This window comes from Scardinius erythrophthalmus, assembly GCF_964197995.2.
Source record: "Scardinius erythrophthalmus genome assembly, chromosome: 12".
Taxonomy (NCBI): domain Eukaryota; kingdom Metazoa; phylum Chordata; class Actinopteri; order Cypriniformes; family Leuciscidae; genus Scardinius; species Scardinius erythrophthalmus.
In genome coordinates, this window is record NC_138232.1 from 23269954 (window position 1) to 23289731 (window position 19778).

The 19778-nt window shown below is 37.3% G+C and overlaps 2 protein-coding genes across 6 annotated transcripts in view; both read right to left on the reverse strand.

Moving 5' to 3' along the window:
* Window positions 1-140: 140 nt before the first annotated feature.
* On the reverse strand, window positions 141-14668 carry atad5b (ATPase family AAA domain containing 5b). Of its 2 annotated transcripts, XM_081380455.1 has the most exons (15): window positions 14063-14451; window positions 13611-13810; window positions 13168-13318; window positions 11323-11719; window positions 7661-7749; window positions 7437-7582; window positions 7170-7323; window positions 6819-6986; window positions 6458-6609; window positions 6187-6280; window positions 6053-6117; window positions 5686-5871; window positions 786-1561; window positions 535-687; window positions 141-353 (listed from the first exon to the last, which is right to left on the reverse strand). In XM_081380455.1, the coding sequence occupies exons 1-15, from the start codon at window positions 14367-14369 to the stop codon at window positions 281-283; spliced, it is 3111 nt and encodes a 1036-aa protein (XP_081236581.1). In that variant the 5' UTR covers window positions 14370-14451; the 3' UTR covers window positions 141-280. The 2 variants fall into 2 exon arrangements, with proteins under 2 accessions (XP_081236581.1, XP_081236580.1); XM_081380454.1 differs by having other exon boundaries at window positions 13611-14668.
* Window positions 14669-14873: 205 nt separating this feature from the next.
* suz12b (SUZ12 polycomb repressive complex 2 subunit b) overlaps window positions 14874-19778 on the reverse strand; it is a 32581-nt gene continuing 27676 nt past the window's right edge. For 3 of the 4 annotated variants that reach the window (XM_081381071.1, XM_081381073.1, XM_081381072.1), the window contains exons 14-16: window positions 16665-16863; window positions 16419-16498; window positions 14874-16303 (exon numbers count right to left, since the gene is read on the reverse strand). In XM_081381071.1, the coding sequence (XP_081237197.1) occupies window positions 16003-16303; window positions 16419-16498; window positions 16665-16863 (580 nt within the window). In that variant the 3' untranslated portion in view covers window positions 14874-16002. The remainder of the gene's footprint in view (window positions 16304-16418; window positions 16499-16664; window positions 16864-19778) is intronic. The other variant, XR_014031239.1, reaches the window with a different exon arrangement.

Consider the following 19778-nt stretch of genomic DNA (forward strand, 5'->3'; position numbering starts at 1 on the left):
TGGTACTGATGTGCATAATGACAGCCATTATGTTCATTTGAGTGAAAATTCCCCACTGCTAATTAGTAAAATACATTTTTTAAAGTTATATACATATATATATATATATATATATATTATATTTATTTTTTTATTTATTTGACAAGAGTAAATTATCTTACATCAGACTTTATATATATATTTCTGTAACCATGTACAAACACAAGTCACATTCCTGTCGCAAAACAGTAAACAGTTTAGAAGTCATGGAAGTTTTCTAGAGCAGCACATCAGTCACACATCAAGGGAAATCCAAGGCCATAAGCTCCAGCGTGCTTCTGGGAAGCTGAAGGCTTGAGAGGTAGTGTGAATGTCTGACAGTGAGAAAAAAAAAAAGACCAAATCTTAATCATTAAAAAAAAAAAGATCACATTAAAGAATTGCAGTACATTTTTTCTTATTATAAAACAGAAATTTACTTTCAAAGTACAACTTTAGAATGGCACATTCATGAATCTTGAGACTCCAAGCTGTACACGGACCAAATTCAAATACCTGAACGAGTGCTGTTTTTTAACTCTCTCTGCTCTACAGATTGAGCGCAGAGTGGGCAGGTAGTCCATGGAAAGAGCAGGTTTATTACTGTGACAAAAGACCTTTTTGCTGGAGATCAATATGGATACAGTTTCCTTCCGCTTCTGGACACCACTGTAAAAGAAGTCAAAATCACATACCACATGATATTAGCACGCTGCCACACACGGATGAAGTTAAAGCTTCATGTAAACATTTAATACAACACACACCTAGGTGCACAGAATTTGCAAAGACACAATTTTAGTTTTTTTTTGTCAGATGGCAGAGAAAGGGCACAAATTATTTTTTCCCATCTCTCTGAAGACAACTTCTCCCTCAGCCCCGCAGCTTCCGTCCAGATCCCAGAGAGTTCAGTCCGGCACTGAAGAAAACCCAAACCTTCCACAATGGCCAATATCTCTGAGGAATTCTCCAAATATTCTCCAATCTGCTCCTCTCTTGGTAAGTCCAATAAGCTATCCTTCAGTGTTGCACCCATCCAACCAAGAGGTTCCGGTTTGCTATGTCCAGTTCCACTGAGAGATGGTCTTTGTAAATAAGCATCCAGAAAAGACATGTTGTCAAAAAACTTTGCAATGCACACCAAATGCTGAAAAACCAGCATGAGTGACTTGTCTTGTCCATGGACATCTGTTTCTGAAGACAAATGATTAGTGTGCTTTGAAGGAACTGAGAAAAGTGTATGGTCTGAATGTGGGCAAGAACTATTTTTTGCCTCACAAGATGACAAACGTTTTTTTCCTCTGCATGTAGAGAGACTGTCTGACTTAACCTCTTGTACATTTGCAGAGGTCTGTAACATCAAGCCTTTGACTGGCTTTTCTCCTTTAGTCTTGGGCTTTATTGACTCTTGCTGATGCGAGGATTGAGATGTGAAATGTGGAGAAAATAGTCTTTCGATGTTGGAGTAGAGTAGACCTCCTCCCGTTTTCTCTGCCAGGATCTCCAGACATCTGCTGTTTTCCAGCTCAGTCCATGATCCACACTGTGTAATTAAAGACCGAATACACACATTAGGTCTAATACTATGAGGCCTAAAAGCTCTGAGACTATCAGCATAAAGTGTGGTCCACTTTTATGCTTATTAATGTCAAGAACCAGGGCCAATTCTAGGATTTCAATATTAGGGGGGTTCAGCCCTCAATGAGGTCATTATTATTATTATTTTTTTAAACATTTAATATATTGTTTGCATACTAGGGTAGGCAGGAACAATACATACAGTAGGTTCTACACTACCCATCAAGTCAACCCCCTGAAAATTGAATTAATTTCAAATAATTTTAACTTACCATATCATATTCATTTTTAATATAGACAAACCTTATATTACTGTAATTGTCTAGATTAGCAATATGCTTATTTGCTACATTAGCAATTTGCCCTGTATTAAACCATTCCTTTTTTTGTTTTCCATTTAAAAAAAATAACAGCACATTGATCTATCAATTTGCCGCTTCTATAATTCAAAGTGACGTGAAAAAAAACACAAATCCCTTTACTCTATAAGGATAATAAATGTATGCCACAATCAACTGAAGGGTCATTAACTCCACATGATGTTATGTCGTTCACTCTGATAAGCAGTTTAAATAAATCCAGTGACTGAGTGCTGTCTGTCACTTATTGTGTCTTTAATAATTTCTGTGCATTACTGCATGTTAATCTAATGCCACAGCCACAATAATACGTTTTAATTAAAAAATTAAATTTTCAAATGAAAATAACGTTTTCTAAATTATGTCTTCATAGGTGTGAAGCGCTCTATTTTTGCTGGAGAAAAACACGCTGAATAACAGACTAAAAGATGGGGAGGACTTGAAGCCTGCCGTCATTTCCATATAAAAATGTAAAGGGGACTGAGGCAATCACAAATTTGTGTACAGATTACAGAGCCAATCACAATTTTTTAGGGGAGCTGGGTAAAGCCCAACTAAAAATGGCCCAGTTATGCCTGTCAAGAACCACAAAGGAATAGTTCAGCTAAAAATGAAAATTCTCTCATCATTTACTTGCCTTCATACTATCTCAGATATAAGACTTTCTTTCCTCAGATGAACACAAAACATTGATTTGTAGGGATCAAACTAATATTTTAAGCTTTTTTATGCTTGACAAATGTAAATGTGTTGAGAAGCTCAAAAAAAGATTTGTTTGTGAAAGAAAGTGACACATCTGGGATAGCATGAGGGTGAGTAAATGATATATGATGATATAGATATAATGAGTGAGGTTTACTCGCACAGCTCTTACTAGCTGGCTTCCGTTACACTCAGCCCCCTAAACCTTACTCCCATCCAGGTCATGGCAATGTAATCCCTTAGGTCCTACTTACCCCGCTCTGTGCGGGCCTCGACACACACACACGTCTGGTTTGCTGTCTTCGTTGGGGCTCTCCATAGACATAATGGTTTTTATACTGTCCAAACTGTATGTTCGGACCCCTTATACTAACTCTACCCATCACACAAAACTTTCTGTATTTGTGCATTTTCAAAAAAACTAATTCTGTATGATTTATAAGCTTGTGTACCCATGGGGACCTCAATGTAGGTCCCCACAGTGACACGAGTCCCCATGCTTCCACTGATCTATATAAATAACTGGATTGCTCACTGCATTCTAAACTGCCAGCAAACAGTGAAGCAACAGGAAGTGTTCAAGTGGCCATATTCGTATTCCCTACCGACAGAGGGCATTCATTGACTTACAGCCCAAACCTAAAATCACCCGATTTGCAGTAGATCAGAGGGACAGGATTTGTTTTTAGGATATGTATATAAATAATTGTTACTTCAGACATTATCTGTAATGTTTATGGACTTTTCGGGCAGGATGAGGGATATATAGAAATCGTTAAGATGGGTGTCTACTGCACACTGCTGAAAGGTAACTAAACTAACACAAAATAGATTTCCTAATGAACATAATGTAATGTAGTGAACAGGAGCCCCTTTCATCTGCTGTGATGAAACGACAAAAGTTTGATAGGACCCTCAACATAGAAATACCAGAAGAAGAGCCAGGATTGCCATCTGTGAAGGGCCAGAATGAGTACACCGGGCGTCCCATTGATCACAGACTAATCCTCCCGTCACCAATTGCCCCTTGTTCCAGTCCTTCATCCCTGAGGCAATGTCCACACTAATACGTTTTCGTCTGAAAACGTATATTTTTCTCTCCGTTTTGGCCTTCCGTCCACACTGAGACGGCGTTTTTATTAATGAAAACGAAGCTTTTTTGAAAACGCACTCCAAAGTGGATACATTTGAAAACGCTGTTTTCACGTTGTAGTGTGGACTGTGAAATCGGTGGCATTTAAAAACGATGATGTAAATTTAGTTATGTGATGCATATTGTACCAATAGATATTCATGTTTATACCATTATTGTGCCTGTTATGTGCTATTCACTTTCACACTGTTGCTAAAATATTCTACATTGCACACTCTTCATATCACAGTCCTGCAAAGATGACAGAATTTACTCAAATTTGCTGTCCTGCGGCAATACATGAGAGCAGTTTTAGCGTTTTAGACCAAACGTGACTGCGTGCGACCTGGACCACATCAGTGAATGGTGAGTTATTTTACTAAATAAAATGATCCTGTCAGAAGACATGTGCGATAACTTCATTATTTATTTTTCCATCTGAATCATATCAGTGATCTTTTGTGGGGTTTTACGCATGCGCAGTAAGGTGAATTTAGCGTTTTCAGGCGTTTTTCAAAAGTTTCTCATCCACACAAACATCCGAAAACGCTAGTGTGGACGGAGAACGTTTATAAACGAAAACACCGTTTTCAAATGTATACGGATTAATGTAGACGTAGCCTAACACCAAGGTGTGAATGACCATGGATTCTCTCAAGGCCATTAAACTTGTTTTGGCTAGTTGACCTCGTCATGTGGCAGAACAAAGAAAGAAAATCTCTACACACATAGGCTTGAAGCCACAAAAATGGTCAGAAAACTGAAAGGAACATGTCCTATACACCCCCTTTTTCATCCAGGGAACTGTGCCTCTTTACCTCTTTCCAAAGGCCTTGGCATTAGGTTGTTGTTTATAGATGAGATTGCTGTTTGTGTAAAGACTGCTTATCTAGGGCCAGCTTATAACAGATAGACACGTTAGAAATGTTATATGTATTCATAGTAAATGCCAATTTACTATTCATAAGATCTTCTAAAGTAACCACAATAGACTTCCCCATAACACTGCTTATTACCCATTCATTGCTTTGTCCAATCTGTTATTCGTCTACTTGGCATTCATGCCATTCATGTTTGTTTACGTAGTAGTTCGTATTTTCTGTTTTGATTATTGATTCTTTAATATCTTAGAAGTTTAGTCATTCTTTTTAGTAGTATCTAGTAAGTGTGGTAATTTACTCTTGTATATCTTTTTGTTTAATAAATTCATCATATTGCAACGGTGTTATTCTTGTGTTGATAACCAAAGGCTCTACAAGTTCACGGTAATCTCCCTAAAATCCTTCAGAATTAGAACATTATACATTTTTTTTTTTACAAAAAAAACCCTTTAAAACATGGAAGGATAGTGGTGAACCATCATCTTCAAGGAATAAATGTGGTTACTGAATTTATTTGTTTATATTTTTTCATTTTTCATCTGATAAATATGACAATAACTACTTCAAGGCTGTTCCAGAGATACCAACACACTGTCTGAGCCTAAAAAACTCTAAGAAGAGCAGTTTCAGTATAACGCAGATGGTAGATAATTTAGAAATAGGACTATAATTTTGGGGCAGGGATGGAATTTGAAATTACATTTTTAAATAAAGCAGGGGGTACCACATCCAGAGGACTAGAGGCTGTTTAATGAGATCTAGTTTAGTTTAGTGAGATTTTCTAATGTTATCAGAGAAAAGTTACATACAAGGTATTAGAGAGGAAGGAGGAGGATTGAGGAATAATGCTCTCAAATATTATTTATCTTACCCCCCAAAAAAGGGAGTAAACTGTTGCACTCAACAACTGAAAAAATTAGGACAGTAGGTGATGGTGGAGAGACAATGTTATTTATGAGAAAAATAAGTAGAAAAGTAGTAAAGGTTTTGATTAATAAATGTCAATCTGGCTTACTTTGAGTGTATTCTTGAGAATTTGTAGTTCTGTTCTCCCTCCACCACTACAGACCCATAGCTGAAGTTGGAGAATACTCCGTCTGATATCCCCCTTATTCTGACACAACAGAAAAGCCAAGTCTTCTGGATCAGTCCTCATGTTCTCCACCACACACAGGCACTGCAAATAGCTCCTGATGGTTTGCTGAGTTCAAAATTATACATATCATTATTACTTCAAATAATTATGCAATTAATCGAAAGTAATAATAATCCCATATATGAGATAATTGAAACAACTGCATCAAAATTTGCTACTGTGACATTGAAAAAGGTGAAGAGTAATTTACAATATCTGTGATTTTAAATATGTTGGTTTTTCTCACCAATGAAGGAGTTTGGAAATGGATTTCATCAAAATGCCCCTTAAGTCTTCTACCAAAAAATGGGTCTGTAAGGAAGCAACATTTTAAAAAACAAATATGCTTAACTGCATATTATGCCTTAAACTGTTGCTCACCATTGGTTGTCAGAATTATGGGTCTTTTGGTTTTGCTCATGAAAGTCCTAATAGCTGCAAGAAATCCAACATCTTCAGGAAAAATTACATCAACCTGGGTAGACATATTTAACATTGGAAGCACACTAAAAAAGTGTGAACAAATAGAAAGGAGTTCTATTCCTATTCTAAGTTATTAATCAAATAAATAATTTTATTAATAAACAATTAATTTGAAAAAACATTGATGATGCTTTCATACTCAGTCTGCAAAGATACAATTTCACTCTACCTCCTCAAATAGAATGAGTGACATGGGGATTGATTGGCTCTGCCCAACTGATGTAGAATCTTTAGAAGAACATGTCAACTCCTTATCTCCTTGTCTCTTGTGCTTAAAACCAGACCTTGTACTTTGAAGTCTACCCCGTTTCAGTTCGACAGCTGTTGTAATCAGATTTGTAATGAATAATCAAAATAATAATGACAATTGTTTATCTATGCTTATTATTCTTCAGACATTATACAATGTCTTATACAATGCTTACTTATTTTACTCAGACAAAGCATATACATCTATTAAATAATTTAGTGAAACAGGCCTATTTTTCAAGTGCTTATAAAACATGGTTAAATTAGTCCAGTACACTTACCATGAATACAGCTTTCAGGTCCATCAGATGTTTTACCTACAGATTTTTTGCTACTCAACTTGAAGAAGCGAGTGAGTTTTACTGGTTGTGGTTTACCGCTTAGACAGGAAACACTAGAAGAACTTGAAGTCTCCTTAAATGAAGTAACCTTTCGATTGGCTTCATCGCCTGTGGAAAAAGGGGAGATGTAGTCAATGTTAACAAAATATTCGGATTGAATAAACAGAATTATAATTATCCCCTTTCACTCATATAGGTCGGGCATGTGAGAATCCATGAGACACTTTGTGCAAGACAATATTAACTGATGAACCAAGAATTCATACTGTATGAATTAAAACGTTCACTCACAAGGTGGAGCAGGATTTATTTTGCTTTGGTTAATGATTTCAGGTTTGAGGGTTTTAATTCTCTGTATGTCCACCTGATGAGACTGAGTCGCTTCTGTCAGCTGTGATAGAATGAGACGACCACAGCGCAGAACTGAGCTATTCACCTCAAACACCTGTGTGACCATGGAACAGAGGAAGACGTTATTATGGCTGGTTTAACAGACATTCAGGATTATGTTTATTGTGATAAATGCACTGATAAAATGAAAACATATTGCACCGAGACCTTGAATCCCAGCTCCTGTGCACAGGCATAAACAGCAGCCGTTTTGCCCACTCCTGATGGACCGATCATGAGCACTGTGTTACACAGCTCTTTCTCATGGTCCATGGATACAGTATCACCCTCAAAATCACCACAGTCCCACGACTCTATTGGAATAGAAGTTTTTACACATATTTCTGTTACAGAAAAATACAGGCTTCACAAATTTAATATTATATATATACCATTACTGTTTTCTTTTTTCATCCTCCTTTCTTCTTGTCGTCTTCTCCTCTCCTCAGTGTCTGCTCTTATTTTCCATTCTTTTAACCAGCTGTCATTAGAAGAATGAACAAAAGTATGTATAAAAGTATTCTTGTATATTAATCATTTAAACCATTATTATTGTGAGTAGTAAAATACTTATCAGACATTTCTATTGTTAGTGACATATGAAGTTCCCCTAGAACAGTGGTTCTCAACCTTTTTGACTTCATTATTGCCCACAACAAAATACATATTCCCCCACCCCCATGTAGGCCAATACATTTCGTTAGGTAATAATTTAAGGCTAAAGGAGTTTTCAGAGAATAAAATAAGTAACTATTTTAGTTAAATAAAATTTAAAGGGGGGGTGAAATGCTATTTCATGCATACTGAGTTTTTTACACTGTTAAAGAGTTGGATTCCCATGCTAAACATGGACAAAGTTTCAAAACTTAAAGGGTTAGTTCACCCAAAAATGAAAATTCTGTCAGTAATTACTCACCCTCATGTTGTTCCAACCCCGTAAGACCTTCGTTCATCTTTGGAACACAAATTAAGATATTTTTGATGAAATCTGAGCCATGTCTGAATCCTCCATAGGCTGCTATGTGACCGAAACTTGCTGGCCCAGAAAAGTTATTAAAGAGTTCGTTAATATAGTCCAAGTGACTCCAGTGGCTCAATCTTAAGTATATCAAGCGACGAGAATACTTTTTGTGCGCAAAAACAAACAAAAATAACGACTTTATTCCACTATTCATTTCCTTCTCTCTGGACCTCTAGTTGGTTTGCGTAGTGTTTTTGCGCAGCTTGTCTGTGTTACACGTCACCACGTAGGCTCACTATTGGCCGACGCCGGTCATGTGGGTGATTTTTGATGACGTGCAACACAGACGCGCAGCGCAAAAACACTACGAGGCCCAGAGAGAAGGAAATGAAAAGTGGAATAAAGTCGTTATTTTTGTTTGTTTTTGCGCACAAAAAGTATTCTCGTCGCTTGATATACTTAAGATTGAGCCACTGGAGTCACTTGGACTATATTAACGATCTCTTTAATAACTTTTCTGGGCCAGCAAGTTTCGGTCACATAGCAGCCTATGGAGGATTCAGACATGGCTCAGATTTCATCAAAAATATCTTAATTTGTGTTCCGAAGATGAACGGAGGTCTTACGCGGTTGGAACAACATGAGGGTGAGTAATTACTGACAGAATTTTCATTTTTGGGTGAACTAACCCTTTAAGTTGTACGTTTGAAGGAGTATTTTTGTTCCAAAAATACTACTTCCAGTTTGTCACAAGTTTCGGAAAGTTTTTTTCGAGTATGGGAATGTGTGACGTCAGATGTGGCGGAATTTCCTTATATGGGTCCTAAGGGCACTTCTCACGGAAGAGCGCGCAACGTAGACCAGAGCAGAGACATTGACTGACCAGAGCGAGAGAGCGAAATGTCACCAAAGTGTGTTTTTGGTTGCCAGGGCAAGACAACCCTGCACAGATTACCAAAAAAAACAGCATTAAGGGACCAGTGGATGGAGTTTATTTTTACAGCGCATCAACGGAGTTGTGCAAGTGTTTTTGTTTGTTTCCTGCATTTCGAAGATGCTTGTTTTATAAACAAAGCCCAGATCGCCGGATTTGCAGATCGTCTAATGCTTAAGGATCGAGCAGTCACAATGATAAAGGTTTGCGGTCGTGCGTTGGAACCGGGCGGTGAGTAAAACTGCTTCAAATGTCTCTGTGTGTTGTTAGCTCGGCGGGTAAGCACAGCTAAGCTTCGCCCACACGGCCCGCCTCCAGCCGCTCGTTTTTTTCCGGAAAGACTCGGTACAGCCTATCTTTCTTTTATAAATATAATAAAACTAAAGACTTTTTGGAGATATGAAGGATGCAATACTACTCTATAGGTACTCAAGATTAACAGGAGATTGAGTGAAAATGAGCCTTTCACCCCCCCTTTAAATAACATTTCGAAATTCCAAAAGTTTAAAAAGCAGAATGTTCTTCAGGGTTCCCACTATTTTTAACCAATGAATTTACATGATTATTCCAGTTATCTGCAATTCACTTGATGATAAAATTTTTTTTAGGAACAATTTCTAAAAAATAATAATAATTTGCTGAGGCCCTCTGATTCAGGTCATCCCTTTATAAATGTGCCTTTTGGGTAATAAACCCTAATTGTGAAAGGAATAATTCACCCCCCCCCCCCAAAAAAAAAAAAATAATAATAATAATTCTGTCATACGCAACTTGCATTTCGTTATCTTTTTTTCCTCTTCTTCATTAAAAAGTATTTTTTCACCCTAGCTCACAAATCTCATTCATACTTCCTCACATTCAAACCTGCCGCATTCAACACAAGAAAACCACTTAAGTTTCAGTGCAATTTCTTCTACTCCTCAACCTTCTTCTGTAGCCTTGTGTGCTATGCTTCAGCAGTATGCAAACTATATGAAACTACATGCATATGTTCTGTAACACTTTACAATAAGGTTTCATTTGTAAAAATTAGTTAACAACTAGGCCTACATTAGTTATCATGAACTAACAATGTAAAATACTAATATCATTTATCATAATGACGATTTCATCATTTACTAATACAACAATTTTAAGATCAAAAGTTGTATCTTTTAATATTAATTAATGCACTGTAAACTAAAATGAACGTGCAGATATTTTTTCAATTAATAAAGGTTAATACATTATATAAGAATATATTTTTCATTGTTTGTTCATGTTAGTTCATGAATGAGCTAATTTTAATAAATAATATCTTATTGTAAAGTGTTACCAAATGCATCATAAACGCAACAGGTTTTAACAGGACAATTTCAATGAATTACAAAAATTTAGATACATACAAATAATAATAATCATAATAATAATCTACATACAAAACAATCAGACTTAGCAGACTTACCTGTGACATAGCACACAAGTTGTATGGACTAATTTAAGTGACTTGGTGAGGTCAATTTGTAAAGAAGGACTACGCGCCTGCGCACATATACATTAAAACGTGCATACCTATGGACTAAACACGTGATAGGCATGTGCACACCGTTGCCGTTTTCACAGATTCATGTTTTTGAAGTTTACATGGAGATGATCACAACTTGCACCTTGGAACCCATTTCAAAGTTTGCTTTCTCGAGCCACCAAACACTGTTGTCGTGCAAATGAACGGCCAGAACACATTAAAAGTTTTCTGTTTTCAGTTAAAACAGTGTCGTGTAAGCGGCCCCTAAGTTAATAACTAACAATCTTTGCAGCGGAAGTGAATCGATCAAAACTAACTTTAGCTGGACAATAACTTTATTCTAGAGCTGCTGTAAAGCCAAAACAATCTCTGGTACTTGAATTTTCTATTATCACTGTAAATCTGCTTTGAAACAATCTATATTGTTAAAAGTGCTATATAAATGGTGACTTGACTTGACTAATTTAACAGTACTTTTAGTTTTGTTGAACTTGACACTTTGGAGTGTAATTTTTATATAGAAAAAAAAGTAGCTTGGACATTCTGCTCCTTTTGTGGTCCATGTAAAAAAGCTTGAGACGTGGTAATTAAATGACAACATATTTTTGGGTTAACAACTAGGCTACCATCTAAAATGAATGCAGTGACATTTCACCTGTGTAGTTGCCGTACTGATGCAGAGTTGCCAATGACTTCACAAGACTGTTGAGGGTTATATTTATCGGTCCAGAGGACATCCTCCTGTCGTAGACAACTGGGCCACAGGTCCTGATGAACAGACTTATTCTGCATTGGTTCAGTGACAACAGCACAGAATGCAGTTTGTTGCTGTCTGCGTTTTGTTCGGCTCAGTCGGTTTCTGCATTTTGTGTTAGAGTTCGTCAAACTATCTGAAAATTGCTCACAATCCAACTTAGAAGCAGAAATACTGCCTTTGTTTGTCCTGTGATGTTTGTATGCTCTGTCACACATCTGTTCTTGAACCTCTCGTTTTCTCTTTCTCTGGACAGAGGAAGCTGAAGGATGCTTGGAATTGTCCGTTTTTTCTGCGTCTGAAAATGTGTGGCAATACAACATAGAAAAACTTGGATCAATAAAAGTAAAAAAACAAAAACCTGTCACAAAGCAGTTTGCAAAAAGGCACATCCCACATCCAAACAGATTAACAGTAAATTTCCTGTAAAAATCAGTAATTTGTCCTGATGATTAGTCTTGATTACTATAGTAGCAGTAGAAATTTTAATTTAATTTAATCTTCTTGGTCACATATTATTGGTGAAGCCATGGCCTGCACAGAGCTTACAAAAGATGTGCTGGGTCTCATTGTGAAGAGGCACCAATAGTATTTCTAAAACATTAGATGTGCCATGGAATAACGTGAAGGCCATCATTAACAAGCAGAGACAATGGGCACCACAATGAAATTCCAAAGAACAGTTCACCTGTCAAAAATTGATGTAAAACAACAATGAAAATTTATCAATGAGGCTGCCAAGAGACTTACAGTAACATTAAAGGAGCTGAAAGAATATCTGGCAAGTATTGATCACTCGCTGCATGACAACAATGTCCTGTTTACTTCATATGGACATGGGGTAGGGTGGCCAGACACACACACACACACACACACACACACACACACACACACACACACACACACACACACACACACACACACACACACACACACACACACACACACACACACACACACACACACACACACACACACACACACACACACACACACACACACACACACACACACACACACACACACACACACACACACACACACACACACACACACACACACACACACACACACACACACACACGCCTACTTTTTGCCAAAACCATATGGCAAAATGTTTTATGGTCTGATGAAACCTAACTGAACTTTTGCACCCTAATTTTAAAAGGTACATTTGGCACAAAAACAAGACTGCTCATCACCCAAACAACACTATACCCACGATGAAGCATGCTGATGCATCATCAAGCATCATGCTGTAGGGCTGCTTCACTTTAGCTGAGACTAGGGCAGTAGTCAAGATATAAGGAATCATCAAATACCAGACCATTTTTTGGCACGAAACTCACAGGCCTCCATTAAAAATCTGAAGATGAAAAGGAATTTCATCTTTCAGCACGATAATAATTTCAAACACAATTCTAAGTTAAAGGAATGGATTCAGAAGAAGAAAAAGAACATTTTCAAAATGGCCCAGTCTTAAATCTAATGGAGGAAAAAAAAAAAAAAAAAAGTATGAAATGACTTAAACAGGGATGTAGACAGTAGACCCCCCTGCAATATGATCAATATGAGGCTCTTTTGCAAGGAAGAGTGGGACAAATTGAGTTGATATACTCTTATGGCAGCTGTATTAAAAGCAAAAGGTGTTTCAATACTAGTATTAGTTGACGTGTGCACAATTGTGCAACCAGGATATTGTTATATTGATATGGATATTGTTGGTAAAAACATCTATTTTCCTACCCAAAGCAGAACTCTCCAACTCAGGTGCAGTTCTCTTCCTCAGAAGAAGAGTGAGAAACCTGTGGATGGGAAACTCCAAATTGAGTATCTGAATCTCTTCCAGAAACTCACTGCTGATTTCATTAGGAAATTCATTTCTCCAGCCAGACACCTGAGAACAAAAATAAACACAAAGACTGAGTAAATTATTCTACTACACTAAATAATCAACATCAATAATCAGATATTATCATACATAAATATTAGTTGTTTTGCGAATACGGTTTAATTGTGCTGATAAATGTCAAGGTGGTCAAACATTTTAGAAGACCACGTTTTCCAACACGAAATTCAAACTCTGTATTTTTGCTGAAATCGTGATAAATGCAATAGAGAGAGAGAGAGAGAGATAGCCTAGTATTATGTCAGTGAAACAGCTTTAACAGACCATGAAGCAGACCCACCATTTCCCTGAGGATTTTAACATTTGTTGGTTCTCTACAGATGTGCTGAGCCCGAGGCGTGATGGGAGTCAGGGTTTGGCCACTTTGATGATGTTTTGTGCTCTCTGGGATAGGTCCAATGTTAACTTCTGGCTGATCCATCAAACGGTCCCCCTCACAGGTGTTTATTCGTAAACAGCTGGACAACACCTCTTTATCAGCTGCAAAATGGTCAATGGTTAATGGCTTTAAGCTCCTGTCATTTGAACTAGCAGGAATGGAGACAAACCGCACACGCATGTTGCTGCTCGTCCTCTTTAATGTCAGTTTATTGCGTTTTAGAGCTCCCTTTGTAGATACCTCGTTTTGCATTTGAGAAAATGTTTGCACTGTTTGAGAATGGTGTCCTTCTTTTCTTATGCTTTCTGTGAGAAGATCTGGTGATATAGGAAGATAAACTGCATGGTCTTTACCGTCAGTAATAGCAGCATCTGCAAGTAGTTTTTCTTTACAGTTAATGAGAATAACGTCACAAGATGCATTGGACTCGGAGGTCTCAGTCATGAGAGTGCGACTGTTTCCGCAGTCAGTAAAATGTTCCAATCCTTTGTGTGTTTTTGTTCGTTTCAGCCTGTTTTGATTTGTTTGGGGTGCACCTGGGTTTTGCCTTTGCTGCTGTCCGTCCCCAGGTTCTCCGCACTGAAAAGTCCTTCCGTCGGAGACACTTCTGGAAGAGTTCTTGATTCGAGTAGGCTGAGGTAGAAAGAACGGTGTTTCCATGTTGCCACAGATATAACGTTAATGCATTCATACAGTAAACACTTCTAACTGCAACAAGCAGCAGTCAGCCGTTGTATCTTCATATCATAGTTAGCCTAACAGTTCCCATTATTTGCTTTGGATAAAAAGTCATAGCTCTACATTAATGAAGATTCCATTGCGCATTTTGTACCAAAAATCACGGAATTCTTAGAGATTTCTCGTATGGACCAAGATCCCGGCCTAATAATAAATCTCGCGCCCAGCAAAAATGGGCTGGGCTGGGTCATCGACGCTTAATGCCATGCCTTCTCACGTATGACGTTCACTCCGCCGAGTCCGCCCATTGGATACGATTGACACGGAGGCGTGGATTCACGGGTGCAAAAACTACTTCCAGTTCAACGTATAAAGAGCAGAAAACTAAAAACGAGTATTTACTTGTAAATTAATTGTTGCTTCAATATTGTAAATAATGTTTTCGCGTGAAATCATGGTGTATAGAATGACAATAACTTCCAAAATAGGTGGTCCCATTGAATTTTTGAATTGAACACAATTAACATTGAATTGTTAAAATACATTTAAACCGAGTATTTACACATCTTTAATTTGTAAATAATTTTCGTGTACACCAAACTTGTGCATTTTGCAAAGAAAACAAATTGAAGGAGTAAGGATGCTGTATCTGATATACTTTGGCATGTACAACATCTGAACATTATAATAGCAACAAACTATTATATAACCACATTACCAGTAGTAACATCGGTTTGACATGACCTACAAATTATTCCTGATCCTCATTCTAAATGGCATAATGAGGTTTGTTTACAAAGATTTATGAAACAAGGACTTCTTGTTGCCCAAACACAGGCAGCTCTCCTTTCACATGGTGTGCATTATATTGCTGATTAAGAAGAAGAGAACTGGGGAAAAAGAAAAAAATATATACACAGAAGAAGCCATTCTAAGATGGAAGGATCTTAACACCTCACATGTGAGACAAGAAGCTGTTGACAGAATGCAATGTATATATTGATTGGTCCAATCTAAAACCGATAAAAGAGCATCTGTATGTTATATAAAAAAAAGGAAATGCAAAGCTGTTTAGCTTTCAAATCCCACTTGAGAAACCTGAATATCACAACTTAGGGTCCATGTCAACAATTCTGAGTCTACAGCCACTGAATAAGGAGTAACACAAGTGCTACAATGTGCTAAATAGTCACTGAACGCACAGTGGTTAAAAAAAGTCAAAATGTGTACGGAAAATATTGATTAACAGTAATCCCAATTCTACAGTAACTCGCTTCTTTTCAGAAAAAACTAAAGACTATTCTACACATGACTGCTGAAATGATAATGGTTTATGACAGACACTGCACTGGAAAACATTGAAAAATTGCATGAATTCATTCAAAAGCACTTGCGTCAGTTCTTTATACCAGCAGCTAACTCACAGTCGAGTCTCAAATGGGCTCCTTATTTATAAATGAGCATATGGGCAGATCGGAAATAGAACTCATGTTCTAAGCCACAGAAGCACTGCTGGCTGAGTGTTCTAGACCTCAAAACAATAAAATGATTTCAAATGGTTCAAAACAGAGCTCACTGATTCTGTTCATAATTTTTCTTGTAAAACCAGCTGTTGTCAGTCTGAGACTCCACTTTTGGTGCGTTTGCCATGTAGTGAAACACCCGAGGACACTGCGTGACCATTGCAAGTGGCATCTGGCAACTCCTGCCCTTCCTCTAGTTCAGGAAGTGACTCCTCTATCTCCTTCATACGGGCCATGGCCCGGTCAATGGTTGCTATGGTGACCAGGTTGAAGTCATGCAGGTTGACCAGGTGAAGGAGAAAGTTCCGACACAGATTCCTGCGAATTATGTGTGGCCCGCAGTTCTCCACAAACAGCATGCTTGCCTGACTCATCTGATTATCAGCAATGAATCTGGAGAATGGACAGTTAGAAAATAAGATTTTCGTACATCTATGATCAAGGTTTTAAAGCTACTTAAACAGTTAATATAAGGAAAACAAAAGACAATATGAATGTATTCTTTTACCCATTCTTCATAACGTGAAGATTCCATAACTTCATTACTTCTTTTTCTCCTTCATTCACATCTGTGAATTCTTCAATTTGCTTCATGCAAAACAAAACATACTATCAGTGCAAGTACACAGTGCAAGAACTGAACCGTTTCAGTGAGTGAAAATGATTTTCATATATTATCAATACTTATACATAAAAGAGAAATGCAAAAATCGTGCAGAGAGAGGAACTTGACTTGATTGACCAGTCGACTAACCGTGGTGGTCTTTTCTCTGAGCCACTCTGGGTCCCTTTCATCCTCGCTGTCCACCTCCATCTCTTGTGGACGGAGGGGCATGCAGCTGTCACTGTGGAAATACAGACGATTATGTCCGCTCACATAAGTCCGCTGCTGCTCGGGCTCACCGTCCTCTGACTCCAAAAACTCAGACAGGCTTGGCTTGGTTCGCTTTGGCCTACGTGAAAGTGGGAGATTAAACAACCATGGGTGTAAATAAAACAGGAATGTTCTGCATTTTAAGAGCTTGCAGCACCATTGATTTTATCAACAAAAAGAACAAGAGTGACAATACATGTATAATGCCAAAAATATGTTTTTCATTTTTCTTGTGTCATTTTTCACACACACACACACACACACACACACACACACACACACACACACAACACAAACACAAACACAAACACAAACACAAACACACACACACACACACACACACACACACACACACACACACACACACACACACACACACACACACACACACACAAATAAACTAATTTTCATTTGTACCACTCTCTCTAAAAATATTGTACAACAACAAATAGGGTGTGTGTGGGTTAGCTGCAATGAGATAAAGAGGCTACTGACTACAGCATGTGTTAATAGAAAGTGCTAGGAATGTGGGATGTGGTGGTGGTGGAGGGTGGGGGGGAATGTGGTGTGTAGGTAAATTATGGTAAATTATGTGTAGGTAAATCATGTTATGTGTTATGTATATTGTGTTGCATGTTATCTTGAATGCCCAAGATGAATTTCTCCGTCAGGAGACAATAAAGGCTAATCAAATCAAATCAAATCAAATCATGTAAGGTGATGTAAATGCCCTAAGCAGTGTTTTTTTACTTGTTTTTTCTTTTTTTTTTGCAAGTAAAAGTCATAGGCCCGGTTTCACAGACAGGGCTAAGACTAAACCAGGATTAGTGCAAGTTGATATCAGTTAAAACGGCTCAAACATGCACTTTAGTCTGGGACTAGCTTGAGCCTTGTCAGTGAAACTGGGGATAAAGGTTTAAGCAAAACCAGAGTGGAAGACTTTGGCACAACATTATTTTCCTATTCATCACTGTAAAGCTGCTTTTAAACAATATGCATTGAATAAAGCGCTATGTAAATAAAGTTGACTCGACTTACCCCGATTTTGTTCTATGTAAAAACCTTTACAGCATTCTGGCTTATTTAATGTGCACATCCTGTATATATTTTGACATCAAAACTGAAAACAATTCAAAACCCAAACAATTTAAAAATCAAATGAGCTGATTTTAAATAGCTGTCAGAGATTGAAAAACACTTATTGATAACATTGATTTAAGGTTGAAATTAAACGGAAATTGTGATAGTCTTTTCTTAACTATTGTGACATATCCTAGTAAAACAATTTTTCAAACAAAGAAACAAAAACGTAGGTGGGGCTTGATTTGTTAATGGAACTGATTGCTGTAATTTGCTAATTGCTACAATCGGTTCATGTGATTGACAGTTTGCTAGAAGGGGAAGGATTCCCTTGTGCCATTTTTTAATTTTTACGACTGATTATTAATTTATGATGCAACTTTCAATAAACAATTAAGAATTGTCAATTCTGCTTTCATGGTGACTAAACAAAACACACACACATACATATATATATATATATATATATTAGGGCATCCAAAATAAAAGTTTGTTTAAATAATATATGTGTGTGTACTGTGTATAATTATTTTGTATATATAAATACACACACATGCATGTATATATTTCAGAAATATTTGCATACATATACTGTATATATTTATATATAATTTATATTATATATAAATATAAACTTTTTATATATAAATTACAAATTTTTCTTAAATATATACAAGCATGTGTGTGTATTTATATATACAAAATTAATTATGCACAGTACACACACATATATTATTTAAACACAAACTTTTATTTTGGATGCGATTAATCGCGATTAATCTTTTGACAGCCCTATATATATATATATATATATATATATATATATATATATATATATATATATATATATATATATATATATATATATATATATATATATATACACAGACACACACACACAGTTGTAATCTAAATTATTCAAACCCCATCGCAAATCAGGTTTACAGGCAAAATTGTAAAAAAAATTGTTGAGTCACGTTTGATTGCATGTTAGAAATATAGCTAAGTCAAAAGAATGGTCCAAAAAGTTGAGAGAAGATATCATCGCCCTTCACAAACAAGGAACAGGATACAAAAAGATAGCGAAGGCACTAAATTTTTCTAGAGAAACCGTTGGAAGCAAGTTTAAAGTTAAAGGAACAGTGGTTACACTACCTGGAAAGGGCAGAAAAAGGAGGCCATCAACTGCTGCAACCAGATTTCTGAGAAGGCATTTTCAGAAAAACCCTCAAGTGACTGCAAAAGACCTGGAGCAAGACTTAGTTGCAACAGGCACTTAGGTTTCAGCTTGCACCGAAAGGCGCATACTAAACGCATGCGGTTTCCATTCCAGAACTCCAAGACGTAACCACAACTGACCCAAAAGCACAAGAAAAGTGCTCAAAATCACATATATTAGCCACCGACGTGTTGGGAGAAAGAGGAATGAAGCATATGCCGAAAAGAGCACTCTGCCTACAGTTAAGCATAGTGATAGCTTGGTGATGCTCTGAAGCTGCTCTGCATCCTCTGGCACTGGAAACCTGCAGCATCTGGAAGGCAAGATGGATTCATTGAAGTATCAGGAAATCCTAGGAGAAAACGCCATGCCGTCAGTGAGGAAGCTGAAGCTTGGGTGTTATTGGACCTTCCAACAGGACAATGATCCCAAATATTCCTCAAATTCCACCAAGGCTTGGTTGCAGTAGAAGTCCTGGAAGATTCTACAGTGGCCATCACTGATTTGAACCCCAAAGAAAATTTCTGGTGGGATTTGAAGAAGGCAGTTGCAGCACGCAAACCCAAGAATATTACTGAACTGGAGGCCATTGCTCATGAGGAATAGGCTAAGATTCCTTAGAAATGCTGCCAGAAGCTGGTGTCTGATTATACATCTCATTTGCAGCAGGTCATAACAGCAAAAGGGTGTTCTAC

Excerpts from the sequence above, each read along its gene's own strand:
- atad5b (XM_081380454.1), bottom strand. The coding sequence starts at position 14,369 with ATGGAAACACCGTTCTTTCTACCTCAGCCTACTCGAATCAAGAACTCT. Across the intron at positions 13,319-13,610 it reads TTAAAATCCTCAGGGAAATG|GTGTCTGGCTGGAGAAATGA; the intron begins GTGGGTCTGCTT and ends TTTTGTTCTCAG. Across the intron at positions 5,872-6,052 it reads ATTTCCAAACTCCTTCATTG|CAAACCATCAGGAGCTATTT; the intron begins GTGAGAAAAACC and ends TTTTGAACTCAG.